Genomic DNA, 25,107 nt, shown 5'->3' with positions numbered 1-25,107 from the left:
TTCTTTAATGCACAGGTGCCTTGACCCAAGCCATCCGCAATTTTGCAAAAAGCCTTGAAGGTTGGCTTTCAAATGCCATGAATAATATTCCACAGAGGATGATACAAACCAAGGTAGACAAGACGGTTGCAGTATTATTCTTGCAATGGCAAGTCAAGTGGGCAGTAGCATCTGAAAACAGTAGCATTTTAACTTTAATGCTAAATTTCATGTTTAGCATCAAACATCAAATAATGGGAGAGGAAATAACTTAGTTTTGTCAAAAAATTACAAGGAAGACATTATTTGATCTACTGTGTGGACATAATTCACATAAGAGGACTCATTAATATAGAATACCAAAATGAAAGTAAAGACTTAATCTGTGGAATTAACCTACATATAAAGAGTACAATATTTAAAAATAAATTTCTTCATAGGTTGCCGCTGTAAGTGCCTTTGCCCAGACTCTGCGAAGATACACATCTCTTAATCACCTGGCTCAAGCAGCTCGTGCTGTGCTTCAAAATACTTCTCAAATCAACCAGATGCTCAATGATCTTAACCGTGTTGATTTTGCCAATGTTCAGGTAAAATGTATCTTTAAATAACAGGCTTTTTTTTTTGAAAAAAAAAGTGTTTTTTCCTCAATGATTTTGAACTTCATTGTTAGCTGTCACTGTTCTATCAAGAAAGTGAAGTGAAAACATTGTGCTGATTCATATATTCAGTGATTCAGTCCAAACGTGACAGCTTGCACTTCAGGAAAGTAAACTCAGAACCGTTATATGTTTCCATTTACTGTCTTGAAGTGCAGATACTCTTCCAACTTCTATGCAAATATAGAGCAAATACATTCTTAGAATGGGTACCGTGAATGATGTCTTAGTCACAGCATAAATGATATCTTAGAATTAGATCCCAGATAGTAGCTTAGCTTCTGAATGTTTCTAAAAGTCATTACATGCACATCATTTTTAGTAGAGTGTTTCGTTATTTCAAAGACAATACCGTTAGTTTATCTAAGTGCCTATGCTTAAATTTGCAAGATCTCCTGAATAAGTAGTTAGATAATACAGATTAGAACTAGTTTCTAGTTAGTTAAAGAATGTAAGTTTATATTGTCACTAAGCTTAATTACTCCACATGTTTCTGCTACTCTGAGGAAAATTATTTTTTTCCTTTTCCCCAGCAAAGTTCCAGATTACTGGTAGTTCTATGCATGTTTCTTTTCCTTGTAAATGAGTATTTTAATGTACTTGTTAATAATCTTGACAGAAGTCAGTCAATAGTACTTGTCCAAAGATACAGTATATTAAGTATTTTAATATATTAACATGGATATAGAGTGTGTGAATGAGGTGTTAGCTTGGCACATGATAGCTAGCGTTTTAAGGACATGGCTTGCAGTTAGTGAGTCTTAATTTTTGTCTCTTAGTTTCTGGACTGACCAGCTAGCCCTATTTAAACTTGGTAACAGTGACTAAATTGCTTGTTATTGTATGTAGAGTGTGTTTCCCTATTTAATGTATGATCTATTACTGCCTGTAGTCAACAAACAGAATGATCTTTGTTTACATACAAAGCTTTTCTTTATAAGATGATATAACAGAAATTGTCTTTAAGCTTAACTTCTTCAGAACAAATGGAACCTTGCACTTGATTTCTTGGTACTTCTTTCATTACTTTAGGCCCCCATTTAACTGTTCTTCCTTCTTGCCCTGCCTATAGTCTCAGAAAAGACTGACAAGTTCTGAATATTTCAGTAGAAAAATTATGAAGAGGAAAGTAGAAGCGTTTTTTGAAAACGAATGTGGAAAACTGCAACATACCTGTGTTGTTTCCATTGTTTGTTCTCAATTCTTTATTTGATGTCTGCTCTTATATGTTATGCTTTTTGCACCCATTTGCTTTCAACAAAATTATGATAAACATAAAAACTGCTTCTTAGTTTGTCTAGTAAGTGGGTTTTGTCCTTTTCATTCATTGAGTTGCTTAATCTTTGAGAGAGAATTACAGTCTGTGCTTTGGCTTATGTATTGTTAATTTAAGAGTTGCCATGTGCTGTAACAGGAGCAGGCTTCCTGGGTGTGCCAGTGTGATGACAACATGGTTCAGAGACTAGAAACAGATTTCAAGATGACTCTTCAACAGCAGAGCACTCTGGAGCAGTGGGCTGCCTGGCTTGATAATGTAATGATGCAAGCGTTGAAACCATATGAAGGAAGACCCAGCTTTCCTAAAGCAGCACGGCAGTTTCTGTTAAAATGGTCTTTCTACAGGTAGTATTTAATAAACTTCTAACTATTCTATTATTTGCTGAATTGTTCACTGTAGTAAAGTTGACAGTTCTGATATCAAACAGTGGCTCGCTAAGTCATGAAGAACATGTGGGGCTTTTTCAGAAAATTGTTGTTAACCATGAACTCAGGGCTACTTGTAAATTGACAGGGACTTAAATGATCCTTGTTTATTGTTTTAAATGCCATGTGCAAATGAAGGCAGGTGGAATTTTGTCCTGAGTTAGAAACATAATATGAAATGTTTGGCTTGAATAACTACACAATTAAGTCACTATTTTTAATATTATTTATTAAAACACTGTGGTATCTATCTTTATGAAATAAGGAAGACAAAACCTGTCTTTAGTGTGTGAAAAGAACATTAAGACATGCATTCCATGTTAGCTGCTTATTGAAACAGTTATCAGAGTAAACCTGGTTCTTTGAAAATTACTGTAGCAGCTACTTGCTGAAGATATCAGAATTTGTCAATATAATATGTACACACAAGCCTATCTTTTTCTGATTTTAAGTTTTTAAATGATGGCAGTTAAAACCTTTGTACTGGGAAGGTGGACAAAACAGACTATTTAAGCATTAGTTTGTTTAAAATCGAATAGTTTTCTTACCATTTTAGTTGTTTTCAGTGAAATTTTCTTTCAAGTCAGTAGTTATGGATATATCAAAATTTTTCTTTCAAGTTGGTAGATATGCATATATCAAAACAAAGAAGAACTGAAAACAAAACAATCTGCTTATTTCTTACCTAATGTGGTGCCCAACAATACCTTCAGAGAAGGGAGAGAAGCAAATGATTGCCTTTCCTGACATCTCTTTCCAAAGACACCATAAGTCAGACATTTGAGGATAACGTTACTTTTGAGAATATTGGTTTTGAGGTGAAATGTCTGCATGGATAAGTGTTGAAATGACTATGACATATAATACATAAATATATATTTTTTTCTATTTTGAAATAGCTCAATGGTGATTCGAGATTTAACCTTGCGCAGTGCTGCTAGCTTTGGCTCATTTCATCTGATCCGCTTGCTTTACGATGAATACATGTTTTACTTAGTAGAACATCGTGTTGCTCAGGCAACAGGAGAGACACCTATTGCAGTTATGGGAGAGGTAAGATAATATATAAGAGACTGGACTGATAGATTTAGTGATGAATTTGGGTATGTATCTTTGCACATTTCTTAAACATTATGTGGAGGATGTTCTGCAATATAACAATAGATTGGGTTTCAGATACATGCAACAGTTTCAAACTTGTTTCATTGGTTGATTGTCAGAGTACTAAAATCACATTGAATTCTAACAACTAATTATTTCCAAATGAGCTTGCTCCTTCACAAATCTGCATAGATTCATGTGCACAGTTTGAAAAATGTTGATCAACATACAACCTTTTTCCAGTTTTTGAACTGAACATTTTATGTGAAAACAAAAAAAAACCCAGAGTAATAGGAAATTCTTGCTTACATGGATCTGTTTAGATGTATTTGCACACATTTTGATTTCCCACACAAATGTTAGCACAAGTGAGCTGAGTACCCCCACTGACTTGAGAAAGATGGCTTACATGCAGAATTTTGGCTTGTACAGTACTGTTCACATACAGTAATAAAGCCAGCACAGACACACAACAGCTGAATTTCATAGAAGTGTTTCAAAGATTATTGGTTTAAAAAACAGAACAAGAGTTTCAATTCATAACCATTTTTTTATGCTCATCTATGGCATCTGCAAGGAAAAGTTTCTCTCATCCCTCTTTTTTCCAGTTCATCTAACCTTTTATTTTGAGTGTGGAATGCATTAATTGTCATAAAAGAATTGCACTTCAATTCTTTTCAATGAATAGATGCTTTACTTTCAAGAGAAATTGGAAATGTCTCAGCTTTATTTGTCAAATGATTTTATATCATGTGTGTTTCTGCTTAGTGACCCACCAAGGGTATATTTGTTTAATCTCTGCCTTATATTTGTAGTATGGTCCTACACGAGTATACAGTTATGACATTCTTGTCTTCTTAACAGACATTGTATATTTTAGACATAAATGTAGTGTAGGGTCTTCTAAAAAGTTTATGTAGATTGACGATGGAGATATTATGAGGAAGTAAGTAACCCAAAACTTTTGGAGGTGAGAGGGGCAGAATAGAAGTAGTAAATACTGATTAAATTCATGTCTTTATATGTTTCTGTGTATTTGATGACTGTGACTGAAATAAAATGGGGAAGTCTAAGACTATGGTATGACAAACACCATAAGACAGTATCAACTGGTGTTGCAGCTGAGAAAAGCATTCTCATTTTTCTCTCTCTTCTCCCAGCTTTGGACACAGGTATTGGCAAAATTCTTCTGAAAAAGACTGGTATCATTTATGGTTAGAAATATGTTTATGTAAATAATGTACTCCTTTGATTTGAGATTCATTGATGGCATTTTGCTCTGCCAATTCTTATATAAGAGAAACTTAGAGGATTCAGGGAAGAAAGTTGTGAGCGACTTTTTTGAAAAGTTCTCTCTTTGATGTAAGTAAACTGGTTACCAGATTGTAAACCCTTTCTCAGCAGTGCCTTTCATTTACCTTACAAGTAATTTCCAACACTGTGACACATGTTCATTTTTGTTCCAGCACAATTAAAGTTGTCTCTGGGAAATTTTAAAGAGCTTTTTGTTAAAACACTGGCAGTTCAGAATGGATATCCATTGTAATTTATGGCTTTATACAACACAGAAATAGCTCACTTCAAGCAACAAAGGCCCAGATGAAGTAATCTTAAAAAAGTTTGTACTTGCCATTTTAATTTTTGAGGGTTTACTTAGTGATACTTGTCTTAATAAGCACAAGACTAGGATGGAATGGAAAATGAATTGCTGTACTATGGATGTGGCAGCAGCCAAGGTCATGCATTTGAATGCTAGCCTCAAACTGGTAGAGCACAGGTCTGCTCTATCACAGATACTCTTTAAGTTTGCATTTGCTTAAGACTGTGTCCAGTTTATTTATTGTTTCTTTTGCAGTTTGGTGATTTAAATGCTGTCTCCCCTGGAAATATGGATAAAGGTAAGCATTTTAATATCTCTACTGTGTAACTCTGTATGAAGCTTATATGTCTGAACAAAATAAGTCCTTATGTTTTAAAAATACAGTAAAACAGAATTTAGAGCTGTATCATGCTTTAAAGTGCAGGTATATGTTATGCAGATACATTAATATATAGATACAATAAGCTAGCTCTGTAATATGCAGCATATAATAATGACTAGAATATTATAGGTTTGTTTTAAAATAAGAATACATTTAAAAGATGTTTATTATAGAATAAATATTCCAATTTTTATGCAGAATTTAGGTGTATGTGACAGGACAGAGGAGGTTAACAGCTGTAGGAAGAGACAGGACTATGCTTATGTTGTAGTAAATGTTTTGCAAAGTGGAGAAGGCAGAATTACATGCAAGTAGTTGTCAGATAACTTGTCAGTGAAGAGGACAGAAAGAAATTAGTTCCTTATAATCTCTTCATGCCATATTTTGTCATACATTCTTATACTGACTAATTGAGTGATTTGGGGTCACTTGACCCCAAGTGTAAGAATGTATGTCAGAATTTGGGGTGAAGTCACCCCAGATCTCTTCACCTCAGTTTCCCTATCTATAACTAAAAGTAACCAACTTTTTTGTTAATCATGTCTTAGAGGTGAGAGGCATTTTACAATACAAAGTTAACATTGTTTGTTAGAGATCGTTTTTGAGATTGAAGTTGTTTTTTCCACATACTGTATCAACAGTGTGAACTCAAGTGATCAAAGCTGAGTCTGTTTACCTGTTTGAGATAATAATTGACTTTTTCCATTAAAATTCTAAATTTTCAGTTTGTGCTTTATCAGATAGCTAGTCTTCCCTGTATTTTTGTATTTCAACTATTTGCAAAATAAAGGCCCTTGTATTAGAATTTCTTCCCTTTATGCTAGTTTCATGGTGGTTTGTTTGTGCAGATGAGGGCAGCGAAGTTGAAAGTGAAATAGATGAAGAGCTGGATGAAAATGGAGAGCCACAAGCTAAGAGGGAGAAAACAGAGCTAAACCAGTCATTCCAGGTGGGCTGCATGCAGCCAGTGCTTGAGAGTGGAGTACAGCAGAACCTCCTGAACCCAATTCATAATGAGCACATTGTTGCAACTACTCAGACTATCAGACAATGCAGTGCTACTGGAAATACATATACTGCAGTCTAATATGAAACCTCTACCCCCCAACACACACCCCATTACATTAGCCGTTTGGGTTTAATATGAAAATAAAATAATTAAGTCTGAAGGCTGACTGTTGTCAAATTTTAGCTGTGCTGAACATTATTTTATTGGAGTTGTTAAATGGAATGGGTGTATGTATTTTGCCAGATCTGTTTTAAAAAAAAGATTTTTTTTGTAGACAGAATCATTTTACATTGGCCGCTCAATAGGAAGAGTTTTCTTAGTATCAAATGCAAGGAAGATTTTTGCAAAGCTTAATGTTTTTGTCCTGTTATAATAATTTAAATTTTTCATAGTTTTTTATAAATATTTTAATGTTAATTATTAGTTATGATGATGATTTCATATAGATAGGTTTTTAATTAGATGCACTTCTGTGAAATATCAAAAGAACTATTTTCTTTGATTTACGCTGGAGGCAAACTTATTTGACAGCAGATGTATCAAATTTGTTACAAAAGGTGCTTTTCATTAGACAACGAGAAGACACTATTTTGATAAAATTGTGACCATTCAGGGGGAATTTTTGTAATAATGCTGGAGGGTTGGGAAGATCTCCTAGTTTCTTTCTGTGAGGAAGAAGCAAGTTTAAATGACAGAATTGTAACAGAACGTGGTAACGTCATAAACGTACCTAATTATTTGACCATCATGTAAACAGTGCAAGCTTCCTTTAAAATCAACAGTTCCAGATATTATTTGCATACCAGTTCCTCTGTTTTGAAGACTACTGATTCTATATGTGAGGCCACTGAACACATGCTTTTGGCTGTTGAGTGGTACTGTAGTTGTTAGAAACTGAAGCTAAAAAAGAAGTGACTTTATTATTATTATTAATATTAAGTGTACGTGCTACTTATGCTGAACTGGACATACAGGAAAACATTCCATTTGGATGACTTCCTTCTATTCCAGGTCTTTTCCTACTAGTGGTTCAATCTGCTGCTCTTAGAAAAGATGTTTTATAGAATGCAAGGAATGTAGCAACCTGCATCATTTTCCTTTCAAAAATATTTCCTTGTTGTTAAAGTGGAATTAAATTTTTACAAAAATTAGATAAGGCAGTGTAACTGGCACACCTCACTTGTACTTATTCCCAATTCTGTAGAATTTGAATAGGTGGCTAGATGGACCATTGCCATTTTAAGAATGTACATCAGGGATCATTGTACCTCGGCTATTACATGGTGCCTTAAACAGAACTGAAGCTAAGACTTAGTACTTTTTGTTATTCTTAACTCTTAAATTAATTCAACAAGGTGTGCCTGTCATTTTCAAATTCCCTAAGAAGTAAGGACAGGTTACATAGCCTTCAAAAGAATAAAAGGATTTTTTTATTATTAAATGATGTTAATATCCCTCTTAGAATGACAATAAACCTATTTTTTCTCATTTCTAGCTGGATTTCACTTTATTACAAATAAAATTTGCTTGGGAATTTGGAAAGGAAAACTAGCTTTAATACCAACTTCAAATGTCAAAATAGATTGACCATAGTCCCAAGCATGATTATATATTTTCTAAACCCTTGCCTACTTTTAATTTAAAAACTAAAAAGAAATAAATGAGCAGGTACATAATGCAGTGCATGTTTTCAATTTCTATATTTTGTGGGGTATCAGCCAGATATACATTTTAATGATTAAATAATGACAGTTTATAGAGACCATATTAATTGACATTAAACAACTCAAATTTTTCTTCTTAAGCATTTCATTTTGCAGACACATGAATTTGCTACACTAAAATAGTAGAATTAAATAAGCAAAAAAGCCAAAAACTGAAGGAGAGCACAAAAAGATCAACTTTACAGAAAAGACTGTGTAAGAAAATTAGGGATGCTTTTATTTTGGTTTATCTGGTGTGTCTGAAAATTACTTCAAAGTCATAAATACCAAATGGGAGAAGAGCATGTAACATGAACAGTGTCTTTATAGCAAACAAGTTGGTTGCTAGAGTTTACATATGCTCCAAATACAGCTGCACATCAACTAAAATGTCCTAACATTATTGCGGTACAAAATTAAATTTTAATTCCTTTGAAGAATTGGGAGGTGAACCCATCCTGCTCATTCTATGTAGGCATAATTCCTACTAATGTCAGTAGATGGCTTTTGCCTCAGTAAAAAGTGGAAGTGAGGTTTATATTCATTATTTCTAAACTCATAAATGCACTGAATCTCATTATAGATTTTCTTCTCCCATATATCACTCAGTGTGACCTGATTTTTCCATAGAAATCAGCACATCTGTACCCTTCACCAAAAATGCTAAAACTAAGCTGTGATATTTACTCCCTTTCATTGTGCATTATAAGATGTTTACAAGTAAAATAAAGTGAAATAATTCAACATTTTTTTCATTTTCAGCTTTTTTCAATACTGTAGTACTTGTTTCAATTTTTGTGTTGACAGACCTATAATGTTTTCTTATTATTGTCCTTTATTGGTTTAATGTTGGATTTGTTGTTGCTGAGAAAAGAGTACGATTGTAATAGGCAAATCTAGATTGCTAAAAAAGGTGGGACCTGAGTATCTTTCATTATTTAGCTCCCTACTCCACTCAGTTGTACACTGTTCACAAAGTGCAAAACAAAACTGAACAAAAATCTGAATGCAAAAATGGAATGTATTTCATAGCTTCTAAAAACAATGAGTTCTCAAAACAAATTGGAACTATCTCAGATTCAGAAAACTGAATGGAGTCTGTATTCCCATGCTTAAATTCTGAAGATTTTACCAGATTTTTTTAGAAGAGATATGTTACTGTAAGCTGTGTTTTATACTTACAGGTTTGGGGGTCTTCTGTTTCGTTTTTACATTTACTGAAATTTTAATCAAACTGCTAGATAAAACATTTTGCACACTCTCGGTATTTAATAGTTGGGTTTTAGTAATCATTAAACTACAGAGATACGAATACCTCAGTCCATATTCTATAATGTGTAGCATGCGGTTGCATTGCCACACCAGCTCTGAAGTCTGTTAGTGCTCTGGAGAGGTGTAGCATGTATCCACAGGGTAGACGTTATGAGAGTAGACATGGTTTATGTGTTTTATCTAATCTTGACATGGCATCCAAAATAATTATTTTAGAGGCATTTCCCCCATTAGCACAAATAGCACAGTGAACAGTGTGGGGGAATGGGTATTGTTGAACTACCTTTTCAAAACACAGGGCCCAATTTTCAAAAGTTTTATATTTATTAAAATTTATTGATACATTTTCATCTTTTTCATGGTAAATCAGTTTTAAAGCTGGGGGTTTTTTTTCTGTTTTCAAATACTATTTCTGTGTTTTGATCTTGTACTGTAGCATGCTGTAAGCACCTTCTTTTAAGAAAAGTTCTGTAAAAATTTGGAAAATGGATTTTAAATTATTTAACTATAAAAAGATTATTTACAGCATCACTGCCTTTAGTTCAAAAATAAGAAAATAGGTAATGTTCTGTTGTTCAGGAATGTATAGGTCTATATACAAATTTCATTTAAAGCGAGGTATTTTTAAATATCTAAAACACTTTTTTTGTTCAGCTTGTTTTCCCTAGGACAAATGCTCTGATGTCTTTGTCATTCTCATCAATTGACATCTGCACTGTTTAGAAAAAATTTTATATTAGAGATGCACTGCAATCCAATTTAATTCAGAATGTTTTTACAAAATAAAAACAACCATTGATAGCCATAAAAGTGCTGATCAAAAATAGATTTATTAGTAATATAAGTATACACCAATAATTTCAGAGTTTTTTAGACTCATTCATTTGAGAGAACAGTATGAATTTCTGAAAATTGGGCCCTTGTCTCTCTTAAGAGGACATCCTCTTTGTATATGGTTTAAAACAAATCAATAAATGGAATTCCAGTATCTCTGCTAATTTGTTTGGTGATTTAAGACAAACAAACAATAAAAACTGGAATAGAAGCATAAACACACAGTGCTTAGTTCTAGTATTAGAAAATTAATTTCATATAATGCCTTGCATTAACCCTTTGAGCATTGTAAGTAACATGATGGGAACAAAGCTTTTTAGATAATTTAATTAGTCCATTGAGCATATCCTTTGAAATAGCTGATAGTGTTGTAGAATTTTTTTAATTATGTCTAAAGTAAATACTTGCATACTACACAAGAGTGGTTTTGTTATAGGTGGCTCAATAGATGTAGGCAAAATATTCACTGCCATTGATGTGTACTGCCTAATAGAAAACAGTACTTTAGCTCCCTTGTTTTCATAATTGCATAAATATATAAAGAAAATCAAACATCTATTTCTTCAGATAATGAAGTTGTCTGCTTTAAAATGCCTTTAGAAGATAAAGGTTTAGAAAATATATTCAGACTATTTTGAAAATCTCCTGAGGTAGGTTAGTATTGGAATACTCTAGTACCGTAAAAGAGACTCTTAAGGATTAAAAGAAGGCTTAGTGAAGAATATTTGGTATATTTGCATTGAATTTTTTGGCAGTGTTTTTGATAAACAACAAAAAGTGCACAATTATATTGATACTCCTTTTAAACTCAGTCACTGCAATAATGACTAGCTAAAAGATGAAGATATTTTATTCATCGTCATCTAAAGGAGTACAGTTTGGATGGCCCTTATTTGAATGTCAGAATTTTAAAAGCAACCTAGAAATTGCACAAGCCTTTTGCCATTTTAAAAAGCCCCTTTGTTCTTACAAATGCTGCTTACAAGAACAAGGGAACAAGTGTAGTAGCAAGTAGAGATTCTTTGAATTTACAGATAGAAACACCACCTTACTAAGTGGGAGTACAATACATTTTCTACTGGTTTCTTGCAATATCAGTCAGTCAGCAAACACTAAGTGCAGCTATACTTATTTAAGTCTAGCTGAGGGTAAAAAAAGGGTCTCATTTTAAGTTATTTAACAGAATTACGTCAGTAGTATAGTGCAAGTAAGTTGTAAACATTTTTAGTCAGTTAATGCAAATTCATGCATAATTAATTAACATAAATGCAATACTCAAAGGGTTTTAATTTAACTTTTTTTATTCATAATTTACTGTAAATGCTTCTGAGTTTGCATGCCTTGATCATTGCTGCTAGTGATTTTATGTGCCAGTAGACCTGAGTTTAATTTACCAGTTTAACTAAGAAATAGTAAAAGCCACTTACAAAGTGACTGCCTAGTGTTTGTTTGAAGTAAAATATGCCTTAGTTTGAAAATTATTTTAACTCTTGTTCCGATTTTTTTTCCTTTTCCTGTTGAAAAAATAAATTAGCATTTTGGGATTGGAAGCCCTGAGTAGTTAAATATTTGGTAAGAATTGTTCTTGTAGATTGCACATTAAGGCTGAAATTCACTGTAGAGAAGAAGGCCCAGAACAAGCCTATGAGCATCAAATGAGCCTCACTTCAATCTAAATCAGGAAAATGTTCTTTGTATGTTCTTAAGCACTTTCTTGATTATGGTGCAAACATCTTACAGGAGTTTTCAGTTCTGGATTAACTTTACTCTGAAATAGCAAATGTCTTTGTAAGAGGAATTTAGACTTTGGAGGAACAACCTCACATGGATTGGTATTTACCAGGAACTCAGTTCAATTCTCTTTGACTCACTGATACCAGCAAGAAGTTTTAACACAAAGAATACTTAAAGGGTTCCCCAAGTAAAGTTTCCTTCAATACAACATTAAAGTGATTGCCTTGTATTTAAACATTAAATATCCATCTCAAAGTAACCCAATTAAGCAATTTAATGCTAGGAAAATATCACTTTGTACCAAAGCAAGTTGCCCATCTCCACTCATCTTCACTGAAAATTTGGATTTACAGTTAATAACCAATGAGGCTGTTAAAGAAACTTTTGAGTGCCTTTCAAAACCTTGGAAAATTGTGCCTGAGGTGGTAAACTTTAATTAGGTTAATTCTAGAGCTACCAATCAGTAATTTTATCATCACTCAGGGCTTTCTTACCTTCTAGAAAACTTCCTTTGTTGCATTTATTTTATACTGGGGTTTTTTTTAAGTGCCATCATTTAAATTTCACTTAGTAAGTGGCAGATTACATTATTCAGTCCCACAGCACAGAAACATCATAACACTAGGACATAGTCCAACTTTATTTTCCAGTTGACTGAATATATTATGTAAATGAGGTAAGCAACTTTTTGTAGATTGTATGTGTGAGATAATGTAATGTTCTTTTCCAGTTTTTGGACTACAGTTGAATATACTTTTTAATTATTTAAAGAAGACATCTTTACAGAATAACGTGATGTTTTTTTTGTATAATGTATTTGATTTTGTAAATACGTATTTCCTGATGTGATTTTTGTGAGAAATGCTAAATCTTTTAGTATATCATGTCCTCTCAAAACTGGCAGGAGCTAAATAATAGTTTGTGGGCAATTTGTATTGTGTACTGTACAATAACTGGGGAACTTTTATAATTATAAAAATATATATTAACTTTTAGTGTGTTGTTTAAAAAAATGACTGGAACATACTAAAGACAGTAGGATTTTTCTGAATATTTCAGACTTGAACTCAGGCTAGCTTTCTTGTGTTTTTTCAAAACGAAATTGTGTCTTGTCTTTTAAAATCAATAAATTTGTTTTCTTGTTACAAACATACCAGAATTGCTTCAGTTTTTATATAGCCAGATATTTCGGATTGTGGTACTATTGATTTTGAGAGAAAAATTACTTCAACTTACACCTTTTAAATAAGACAGCAGTTTTTTATTTAGCAGCAACAGAACTAAGTAGTGAGTGTGTCTCAGACTGCAAAAGAAGCAAATATTTTGAAGTGTCAGTTCAGTTAAGTAGCTGTCACATTCCCAGTAAATACAGATAGTAATTTACTTACTAATTTCAATATTAACAATAATTTCCCATTACAGATTTAGCTAGTTAACAGCTGTCAGTGAGGGGGTGTGCAGACTTTGGCCTCCAGGAATTAGTGGTGTCAATTCATTGCCAGCAATTCATTGTGCAAGTTTTGCTCTAAATGTTCTGCAGTATGCTAATGCATTGGATGTTCTGACAGTTTCACAAAACATAGACAAAGGCCTAATCTTGTCAGGTCGTATATCTTACGTGTCTCTAGTACGTGTTTGCAGGCACTGTTTCATATAAAGAAATGTTATTTTAACTGGAGAGGACCCACTGAGTAATAGATGCTAGAATATCAAAATGACTATTGGATACCAAGATTAGAACAGGTATTTCACACAAAACTGTGGTAAAGATAGAAAAGCTGCATACTAAAGCTTATTTTTCTCAGGAAGTTCAGCTGTAGGTTATGGTCCAGTCATTGCCTATTTTTTAATTTCAAATAAAGGCCAAAAACTTGTAGAGTACAGTACTGGTTCCTACAATGCATCCTACCAAACAAGACTATAAATTTTCTACACCAGTGACCATCCACACCTATGTTTACAGAATACTCCTAATTGGTTTGCTAATCAAGACTAAGACATTAATTCCTAGCTGGTGCCTTGGTGAGACGAAAACACCTCTTGCTCCAGCACACATGCACAAGAAAATCTGTAGAGGGACGTCTCCCTCTAGAGGGATCTCTCATCAACTACAGTTGATATAGCCAACAGGTGACATTACTCAGTATCAAGTTACTTTAAATGTATTTAATTTCATTTATCTGAAGCATTCACTTCAATTATGAAAAATGTCATACAACCTGAAGCAATCCAATGTGCATCAGTTGTTTAGTTCCATATCAAGGTCTATCCCAAAAGCCACCTGAAGGATAAGACAGTTATTTTTCCACAAAGGTGTCTGACCAAGGCAAGGAAGAAACCTTGATCCATTTTTGACACTGTTAACAGTATGCTAGAGAGAGTTTTTATTGACTTCATTCTGCAGATCTCATTCCAAATTTTGTTAAATCCCCTTGTATATGTTCTTCCCCAATACCTGAATTAACCTAACCAGTAGGACTTTTCTATTCAAAAAACAAAACAACCCCTCCTTGACCACAATGTACTGCTGATGACAGTTTATTCTGAGCAGAACCATTCTATTAAGAATCACTCTGCATATAGACATTTTTCACTGGCACACTGCACACAAAATCTGCTGCTGCTTTCATTATCAGAGTTTAAGGCATTGTCAGTCAGTGCTTATTTAGTAACTAGTAGTTAATAAATCAAGACATACTTTTGGAGATCTAGCTGGAAGTGATATCAAAAAATTGCTGCCTCAAGCTGTTCTCTCTTTGCAGCTGGATGTTATCTTTCCCCACAATGGAGTCACACTAACAGATGGTGTCCTGGCACAGTTCTGGTTTAGCCACCTTTGCTCAAACTGTTGCCAGAAGTGGTCTGTGCTAGTGTCTCTGCTGCTGGAGACACTTATTGGTTAGAAAGTCCTGACAACTTGCTGAAAGCACAAGGGTGCTCAGATTCTTCTTTCATTACTGGCAGAAGCATATTTACAATACACGAGTTGTTAAAGCACACTGGGAGAATACCGTTTAGTATGCACTTTAGAAGAAGAGTTCATGAACTGGTCCTTTGCAGAAGCTGTAATTTGAGGTTGTATTGTCTTCCACCAATACTGAAAGACTGCAGAAACAACTGAAGAAGCTGCTATAACAACACATTGATTTAAGTTAGGGTCACAAAGAACTGTGTAGTTGCAACACAGGCATTGAATTTACTGGCCCGTGTGAGTGACAAGGTGATTTTTGCTTCGGACAGTAGCAATCACTTTATCCTTTTACTTCCCTGGTTTTCAAAAATTTCTGATGCCTAAGAAAAGTTTAGACTCCTCTTCTTCCTCCAGTTTCACCCAAGAAAGGCAACCAGCCAAAATCAAAAGCTGTGGTAAGTAACATAGCAAGGAAACAGGACGGCCCTAGCCTGGAAAGCCCACTTTCACCAACAAAGGGAGGCTTGCAGCTGAAGCAGCATGGCATGCTCCCCAGGTTCTTGATGGATCTTTCCACTGGCTTCAGGGTCACAAAAGCAAGATTTCTGTCTGTGATCCACCAGTGACCAACATGATATCAAAGTCATTTCAGGTTGATAGCATGAGATAGTAAGTAGGAAAGCTGTCACTTTGACGTTGCTCAACTGTTAGAATAATGCTCCCACCTAACTCGTGAATCTCATGTCTGCATGAAAGAGAAATCCCCAAACACTGCTAGTTTTAGAGCTCAGACAGAACTGTCTGATGCTTTCTCTCACATTTGTTAGGTGCAGCTGTCTCCTTGCTATGGGGTCAAGGCAGACTGCTCTGAAAGGATTTTGAAAGTGTGTAACTGTTGTGGTCACAGATGTGACACACAATAGCTTTTGCAACCATACTTACCCTCAGAGCTTTCAAAGGTGCATTTTTTCCAAAGGAAGCAAACACTGAAGAGTTCTGAAGTTACTTTGGCTGTATGTGTGAAATACAAAAATGTTTTATCCATAAATATGGCTAATCATCACCACATAAAAGTTATCATTCCCTCCCTGTGGACTTCTGGTAGAGGGTCCATTTTGAGTGTCTTTGGAAACCATGATCCTTCTATCTGTACACTTTACCTCCATCCACTTATTTTGGGAAATCCAAATCAAATTCATGCTTCTACTGCACCAACTGCATTACAGGTAGGCAAGAAAATGTCTTGTAGGATGTTTCTGCTGACAAAATTGCCAAAATACCTAGCAATATCTATGCTGGATAATGTACCACAGCTAAGCTTTTTTATCCTTTTCCTATTAAGGGGAATTTAATTGATTTAAAATTCCTGAAAGTTTGGGTGGACTTTTTAAAAAAAATTAAAAAGTGGTCAAGTAGCAAATTCATTATAGACAAAACTTATTGCTATGTCTGGAAGAGAAAGAACTTTTCTCATTTAACACCACCAGATCCTATATCTTTAAACCCACTAAGCAGGATCATAATTGTAGTTGGTCTTTACTTTAAAAGCAATGGGGCTCTTCAGACCCAGCAGTCCAACTGGAAATTCAAACCTAGTTCTGTGTTACAGCACTTGTCCCATTCTGAGGGGTTTTTTGTAATGAGCAGTTCATGTAGCTGGCAAATGGACAGGACATGCCAGTGGAACGAATGCTCGTTGATCTGTTAGATCTAGCCTTCAATGTCAAAGGAGAAGCTTAACAATATTATTTAATAGAATATATTGGTGCACCACTAGACTTAAATTTGGTTCACATTTCTAAATATAAAATACTTGGTTTAGCAAGAGATACTGAAAACTTAGTGTTTATACTATTAGTGAAGAACTAGTTGGTAGCATTAATTTCATGTGTTCTGATATTGCTGCCTTTGCTGATAGACAATGAAAGAAAAAACTGGATTAAAAATTATTTTCCTATTACTTCCACAGATCAATTTTGAAACAAAAATGGTGCATTCTACACAATAAAGCATTTGCAGTGAGGTGAGGAACATTGTGAATAGCGTTTCCAGTCAAATTTTGGTGGAATTCACTATATGAGGGATACAGTAGTACACAGTTTGAGCAATAACCCTTGAAGTTATTTCCTCAGATTCTTGAATAATACCATAGTTTGAAGAGACTGATGGAAATCTGGATAGGAAAATAATCAGAAAGTACAAAAGCAGAACATAAATAGATAGTCAGTTGAAAGTTTTTTCTTTGCTGGTGCATGTAACAATTTAAGATGTACATTAAAGGCTAAAAGGCATAGTCAAAATTCCCTATCTTCTGTAATCCCAGCTCACACTAGTTGTTATTACTCAAACTTCTAGGAATATGGATTTTTTTTTCCAGATACGTTGTCCTCTTGTTGGACTTGATAATTAAATTACTTTATTTGCCCTGTATATGAGCAAATACAGCAAAGGGCTGTAAAGCAGAAATTATCTCAGACCTCTTCCACCCATGCCCCCCACCCCACCCCCTCCCACCCCTGAAAAAAAAAGCACATGTATTTGGTTCAGGAAGCAACCCTGCTACATCACTCTCACTGTTTCAGACAAAAACTACTGTACTGGAGCCACGGCCATGTAGCAGTTTAATGGTTTAGTGGTGGTGCCTGAAGCTAAACAGGAAGCAAGGCTGGAAGTTGAAACTCAGGTGGTAAAAGCAGCAATAACTATTGCCTGAAGTGGACAGGCCTCTTCTGTGGGACACTGTTTACCCTTTATGGGTGTGAGAAGTAGTATTGCTGCTGAGGACTAGGTGATCAGTGGCACACTTCTACTGAGGTGAGGTAGTCATCCAGTAAAGATACTAGTCTAAAATGATACTCTACTGTCTGCTTGTACGTATGAAAAAAATTCACCTCTCCAAACTACCCTTGCCACCTTTTTCAGGGCATTGTGAACAACAGCAACCTCCTGCCAGTTGCTCCATTTTGGCTGGTATGTTATCAGGCTCTCACATCTAGGAGAGGCAGAATCCATCTGCATGACTTATCCACTGAACTTCTACAACTCTTACTCCAGCATTTGCCCTGTATTCAGCTACCTATAAATACTTTATTCTGGGCTCAACAGATGCAGTCTTGCCTTACTTATATTTATTCAACCTTTCACTGCAGTGATGAATTTGACAGCACAGAAATCCCCATTCTTTGCCGTAGAGGTTAGTTAAGTGATTGTGGAATTGGGTTTGGGTATAAGCAATCCAGCTGGGCACCAAAGCACGCACTGTGTGCGGTAAGCTACGCACGAACACCAGATGGCATATGCAGACTGCCTTATTCCTCCTTCATACAGGGGTAAATAACATCAAAGTTCTTCACAGAAGAATCAAGAGGTGATACCTCATTTTCATTCTCAGAAGGGGGAATTAAATCCAGGCAGAAAACAGTCCTATTGCAGAATTGTGTTGTCTTTGCAGACAAGCCATCCCAGTCATTAGTGTGTATACAGGCTCAATAACATGTGTGCCACTTCGGTACGTTTTGTGGGTTAAGTGGCTCAGAGGAACAAGTCTCTGTGTAGTCGGGAGATCATCTTGTTGTACAACAGGATAGTCCTTTTAACTCTGTCGGGGTGGGTACATTTGCTTCCTTTCCAGCCAGCTAGACAGGATAGCCCAAGTCACCATTTGGATCCAAAGACCATTACTGACGTAGCTAAGACAATAAAGCCTGGAAACTCAATGAGAGGAGGCCCGTTTAAACTTCATACAGTACTTTTAAGCTCAGAGCTCTTCTCAGATATTCATTAATTTACCTTCACGGTGTCTCTTTCACACTGGGGCATACAAACAGAAGTAACCAGCAGGGCTTTTTTTCCTTTTACGAGGACGAGGCGGGGATGGACACCCACACACACACACACACACTGACACAGACACACAGAGGCGCGCACTCGCCCACAAACACCAACAAAAAATCAACCAACCAACCAACCAAACTCAACAGCGAAAACTTCTATAGCAAAATAGCGTCACCTACTGCAATATTACCGTTACACCCTTACGCTCTTCGAAAACAGGTCCGAGGGGGAAACACCAGGGAGGGAAAAGCCAAATTATCTGGGGTTCAGTGAACCTTCTCCTCAAGTCACTGCTACGGGCTTCTAGTGACGATGCTAACACGGCAGCTCCTGCAAAACCGGTCGCAGGCCTCTCCCCACCAGCTGTGTCAGGGCTGCGGGCGCTGACCAGGAGCCGCCGCCCGCCCGGGCCGCTGCCGACACCGGCGGGAGGGTGTCACGGCGGTGTCTGTCACGGCGGTGTCACCGCCTCACGCCATTTGCGCCTGGCAGCGGGGCTGCGCCGCGGCCACCGCCAGGGAGGCGCCGCTGCCCGCCGGCAGGTGTCGCTGCTCGCCGGCAGGTGTCGCTGCCCGCCGGCAGGTGTCGCTGCCCGCCCGGCGCTCAGGCGCGTTAAGCGGCCGGGGCGCGCTCCGGGGGCGGGAGTGATGCCCTGGGAGGTGTCTGAGGCGTGGAAGCCGTCTGTCGGCGAAGCCTCCGCAGCGGGTTTCCCTCCGCCGCATCCGCCTTGCCCTGGGCTGGCAGGAGGACGTGGGAGCGGCAGTCGCGCCGCCGGAGCCTGTGACTCGCCGGGCGGCAGCCGCCGTTGGCAGAAGGGGTCGGCGGGATCATGGCCGCTCCGTCTCCGCACGCACAGCAGCCGCTGCGGTGCAGCGTGGAGCTGTTCTTCGCCAGGGAGGAGCTGCCGGCGGGGCTGCAGCTCGCCAGCCCCAGCCGTAAAGCCCTGCAGCTGGAGGTCCGGCCGGGAGAGGAGGACGCGGACGTGACTGTGATAGACGGTTAAGTACCGAGCCGCGCCGCTGCCGGCCGGCCGGCAGCGCCCCTCGGCTTCCCCCTCGCGGGGGGGGGCTCCGGCTTCGCCGCCCAGGGCGGCCCCCGCTCTCCCTCTCCGCCGACTGGCCCCGGAGGGGGCCGGGCACTTACGCTCGCTGACGGCTCCGGGAGGGGGAAGAGGCCCCGTGGCCCGCCGGGCTGTCAGCGCCGAAAGCGACCCCGGCGCGGTGCGGGGGGGCTGCCGCCGCCTTCCCTCAGCACCGCCGGCGCCCTCGGGCCAGGTGCCGGTAGCGGCCGGGCGGCGCGTCCCGGGCTGTCAGCGGCCGGTAGCGGCCGAGCTGCGGTGCGGCCGCTGTGCGGGCTGGGGGCGGCGGCGCCGCGTCTCTCCCGGTGCGGGTCGGCGGGGGGGCTCGGCGCCCGTGCCCCTGGGCGCTGGTCTCGGTAGCGGGAGCCCTGGCCCCGCCGGGGTCAGTTCGGCTCTCAGCGCAGGTGGCCATTCCAGACGCTTTCCTGGGGCTTGCCGGGCCCTGGGGTGGACGTGGGCATGGAATAGTAGTAAAGTCATGGTGGGGAGCCAGCCCGAGCTCCAGACGAGCGGCACGCACGCAGCTGGCGAGAACTGGTCTTGTCTGCACGGACCCGCAAAGCGCTGCCCCGAGGAACAGCTTTCCCTGCTGGTACAACCTTGTCGGTGGCAAACTGCCTCTCGGCAAGAAATTGCTTTATCGGGGAAAGGTACAGACTCGCACGTCAGGGTCGTTTTTCTTCTCCGTTCTTGAGCGTTGTTGAGTCTGTAACTTTGGCCAAGGATGGTCAGAAGAGGTCCTTCCCCCTTATCTCAAGGGCAGGGTCTTGATATCTTTCTATGGCGCCAAGTGGAAGAGGCAAAATAACGGAACTAGAAAGGGAAGGAGGTAAAGAAGCCACTCATAGTTTTACGAACAGTAGTACTATGTTTGTTTCTCTGCTGCTGCTGCCGATTGGGCAGCTGTGCTGAGAGGGCAGCAGAACATAGCAAGAGTCTCGGGATGCGCTGTGCAGTGTGGGGAATCCAAACCGCTCCAGCAGGGCAGCGCTTGGCCCTCACATAATCCTCTCTGACTCTGCTGCTTGTAGATAGGCTGTTTTAAGATGCACAGATGATGTCTGCATGCACGCACTTTACTGACTTTCTCAAAGCAATCATTTTTTTCGGATTTGTGTCTTTACAGCATAGTAGTAGAGCTGACATTTTAAAATAAAACAAACTTCTTGAATCTGGGCGGTGGGAAGACTAGGAAAAAACTGAAATCGCTGTATATGTAGAAAGTAGTTAGAAATACTGTCAGTGAGGTGTGTGAATAGGAGACCAATCCTGAGCAGGTCTAGACATGTGATACCTGTTGTGGCTTTGATTTTTTTCAAAAGTGATCTCGGTAACTTCTGAAAGGATGCTGGAATAGATGGATTACAGTCATGTTTGGTTTTCGGTCAGCAGTGTAAATAAATCAGTCCATATGTCAGTTGATACTGGATATTTGCTTGTGCAGTCAGTCATTTAACATGTCATTTAAGAAAGCATGAGTGACAAAAACTGACCAGTAATCATAATTGAGACGTGCTTCTGTCTTGCACTGTATTAATTTGAAGGCTGGTCTGTAGTTGCTGTTCTCCTGGTCTTTCATTTTATACTCCCTCATTCTTGCATGCATGTGAATGAAAGACACGCTGGAAGTAGAGTGAAGTTCAAAGTTACCAAGTTGGGGTGTTTTTTATTGGAAGGGCTCACATGGTCACAACTGAGAACTTCAAAGATATAGAGGGGATGTATATATATATATATATATATTTTTTTTTTTTATGCCCAACAACACTGGAGTGTAGTTCACTAAAGACTTGTTTGGTAAGTTTTGGATGAGGGTGCATTAGTGTATTGTTGTTGCTAAGAGCGGGGAACTTTGCAAAACTGTTTTGAGGTGCAAGCTGCTTCTTTCATCTTTTTCCTTTCATAGGAAGATGTTCAAGCTGTGCCCTGTCAGACCCTATGAGTAACTCAAATCTTCTTAGTGCTATCTGGGAGTTCAGTAACTTGATGCTTGAATAGTTTGTGTGTTAGACGAGAGAAAAAGTCTGCAAACAGCTAGATGACATACCCTATTATTAGTACTGCCAATGTAGTATGTTTTTATGCTCATTAGAATGATCTTCCTGTTATTTATGTCTTCTCATCTAGGGTGGACAATTTTGCTGTGAAAAGACAAACTGTTTTCTTGCAAGTCTTGAATAGATTTGGATAGAATTGATCATACTGTGGTGCCTTGTGGTGGAGAGACATGTTATGTAAGCAATAAAGGAAATTGGCATAATTTGAAATGTTAATTTTTTTTCCTCCATACTTCACATTAAAGTGATAAACATTACTTTCTTTTCAAAGTTTCTACCTGAATATGTCTCCCAAAGCTATGTATTGGCTATGTTTGGAAAAAATAATTTGGTTGTAGTTACTGTGATTCTTTAAACACATCTTTTCTGATTCTTTAAAAAAACCCAAAACCCGAACACCAAAACAAACAAAAAAAAACCCCCAATAAACAACCAACCAACAGTTCTAGTTTAAGATACCATCTACTGTTTTTGGCAGTAAGGGAGTGTTTGTCCGGAAGTATATTTGTGGAGAACAGAACGTGCAATTTTTATGTGTAAAGTGGTAACATACCCCTGGTCAAACTCTCTGGTCAAAAATGACTCTGACTGCAGATCTGTGATTAGACTGTCCACCAGGACTGTGTTCTTATCCTTGTTATAGCATTCAGTGTATCTGTAGTTTTTATGCTTCACCTATCGCTGCTGTATTTGTCTGAAGCTGTTCTGTTATTGTCTGTAATAATGGTAATTGAGTTTAGAGCTAAGCAAGAATGTAGCTACATTGCATAGTATATAGTATACTGCTGGTACTCAGACTGATTTTTAAAGGCAAATGTGTGAGCCGGTTCTTCTGTGGTGATCAGCTGCTGCAATTTGCGCTCCTTACTGTCAGTGACAGTAAGAATTGCACCAGTTCAAGCCTTATCATTTCCCTTTCATGTGGATGCACATTGGGGCAATACAGTGTCTAAAGTCAAGGGATATCCAGAAAGGAGCCTGAAGCAGTAGAATTTCCCCGTAAGTAGAACAACTGGTTATGATCCTGAGAGATGCAGAATCTGATGAATAAATACAGGATGTTAAAACAAGGAATAATGAAGGATTATGCTTTATCAGGCAGTAGGTTGGTTTCAGCTGTGAGACAGGAGAAATCAAGAATCTTCACAATGCAGTATTAATGTATGTAGAGAGGGAAGAAACACTGGACTTTAAAGTACAGGGACCAAAGGCAGAAGGTGGGTATACTTCTGAGTGCTTTGCCATTTGAGAGAAGTGTCCGTCAGGGAGACAGTGGTTTCTGGTGAGCTGTGAACCTGAGGAGAGCTGGAGACTAATGCCTCTTGTGGAGCAAAGGTTTTGTCAAGGAAATATTGACAACAAAGGTGTTGTCAATAAAATAGATCATCACCTGGTCCTACTCATTTTCTGTGACAGTTCTTCACCACTGATTTGGTACTGAAGATGTAGTCTGCAAAACTGCTCTTAAAAGGTAGCCTGCTGCTGCTGAGAGAACTCTGACCTTGGATCAAAATATTTTTGAGGGTGCTGAGCAGAAATCCTGTTGGCTGACATACTGCATTGCTTTGGGAAGATGGGATATTTAAAATGTAATTTATAGCTGTTTTATGGAATGATCATCACAGAATTGCACAAGTTCTGGTATAAATAGTGAGAACTTCTGAAAAGAAAGAAAATTGGTATCTGGGAAGTGTTCCCAGAAGACCCAAAAGAAAATCCAGGGCTGCAAACTACTTGGATCAAAGGAGGTTTTAGAGCAGATGGCGGAATCTTATAGGATGCAAATGTAGCAGTGTGGTGGCTTCCCCAGGGCTGGGAGACCTTTTGGATTCCATTTCCAGTGATAACTGGTATGTAAGAGGTGGTGATCTTAAACAGAGGCCAGTGAAGTTCTAATTGAAGGCTTCAAAATTTGCAATGTCTGGAGGTTTCTCCTAGCCACAGCAACTCTGCTTTAATTCTGTTGAGTTGCTCTGAAAGACTATTAGCTACTGTTTCTCTGGAGTATTTTATCCTCACTTTGTGGACTTTAGACAATCAAAAGAAGCTTCCTTGAATACTTTTAAAAGCATACTGTAAAATCCTTGGAATCCTGTACTGATTCGGGTTCTTTCTGTTCATGTATTACTGTATTTTTTTGTCCCTTGCAAGTATCAAGGATATAAACAGAGACATGATTTAAGCTTCCAAAGAACAAAATACATCCAACTCCTCCTTACCTAACAGAAGTACATAACATTGTGCTCTGTTATGGTGCGTTTAATATGAAACAAGGTTCAGAGTTCTTGAAGCTGAGAGCAAGAAACTGACAGGTAGCAGCTGCAGCATCCATGGATTTCTGCATTAAAGTGCAAGTTCCGTAGAAGAGGATATTGCACCAGCTCTTCACTAATTAATTTGTTTTGCCTGAGGTTACCAGGAAAAACAAAATCCCAGTATCATTTAGGAAAGAGTTATTGGGTGTACCTTATAGTTTGGAGCAAGTGAGGGAGAGAGAGAGGAGTATTTTTTTTCTGATTCAATGGATACTTTGACAAAATTCAACAGCAGCTTAGCAAATATGTAATTTTTCTCTCCAGTTATATGCAGAATAAACTCAGTGATATCTAAGTAGGCTGTCTTGCAAGCTGTCTTTTTATTCAAAGGACCTGGATAGGAGCTAGATGAAACTGGAAGAGTAGTGCTTTTTTTTTGTTTTGAAAAATGAATAAAGTTTTTTTAAAAAAAAATTCTGATTTATTTCCCTCCCTCACCCCTCACCTTCCATGTTCCAGTAGCCACAATAACCTTGTTAGTTTAAATGACAGACATAAAAATTGTGAGGCTGGCAGGTTATTTTCTCTCTATCTATTTACAGTTGAAAGAAGAATAGTAAATCTGTAACAAATTTGTGTTTTGTTCTTTACATGTGTTAGGTCAAGTCAAAAAAGAAGCAAAACTTGGGCATTACATATACAGGAAAGACTACTGGATAAATGCTATCCTTTTAGATTGTTGTTACAGTGTCTTCACTAATGCTTAATTTTTTTAATACTGTTTAATTATTGCTGTTCAGAAAGTATGAGCTTCTATGGATGGCCATGAATTTTGGAAGAATTAGTACAATAAGAGAAAGCCCCAAGGAAAGTCTACTGTATTTTAACACGTTTTTACATCATTACTTTTGCTTAAGGTCCTTCACATCTTCCTTAAGAATTGCCTCTCAGTTCTAACTTTTGAACTCTAGGAGAAATGATACCCAATGTTTCAA

At 38.0% G+C, this 25,107-nt stretch overlaps 2 protein-coding genes across 3 annotated transcripts in view; both read left to right on the top strand.

Moving 5' to 3' along the window:
• RFX3 (regulatory factor X3) overlaps window positions 1-13,128 on the top strand; it is a 134,608-nt gene extending 121,480 nt beyond the window's left edge. For both annotated transcript variants that reach the window (XM_074855477.1, XM_074855476.1), the window contains 6 exons: window positions 16-113; window positions 420-569; window positions 2,053-2,261; window positions 3,242-3,395; window positions 5,299-5,341; window positions 6,274-13,128. In XM_074855477.1, the coding sequence (XP_074711578.1) occupies window positions 16-113; window positions 420-569; window positions 2,053-2,261; window positions 3,242-3,395; window positions 5,299-5,341; window positions 6,274-6,512 (893 nt within the window). In that variant the 3' untranslated portion in view covers window positions 6,513-13,128. The remainder of the gene's footprint in view (window positions 1-15; window positions 114-419; window positions 570-2,052; window positions 2,262-3,241; window positions 3,396-5,298; window positions 5,342-6,273) is intronic.
• Window positions 13,129-19,551: 6,423 nt separating this feature from the next.
• The window catches only part of LOC141938234 (histone-arginine methyltransferase CARM1-like), a 75,581-nt gene continuing 70,025 nt past the window's right edge, over window positions 19,552-25,107 (top strand). The window contains exon 1 of the mRNA XM_074856904.1: window positions 19,552-19,720. Within this exon, the coding sequence (XP_074713005.1) occupies window positions 19,552-19,720 (169 nt within the window). The remainder of the gene's footprint in view (window positions 19,721-25,107) is intronic.

The sequence above is a fragment of the Strix uralensis genome, chromosome Z (genome assembly GCF_047716275.1).
Source record: "Strix uralensis isolate ZFMK-TIS-50842 chromosome Z, bStrUra1, whole genome shotgun sequence".
In the NCBI taxonomy this organism is placed as follows: Eukaryota; Metazoa; Chordata; class Aves; order Strigiformes; family Strigidae; genus Strix; species Strix uralensis.
The sequence above is the reverse complement of the archived record's forward strand: the minus strand, read 5'-3'. Positions and strand labels throughout refer to the sequence as shown.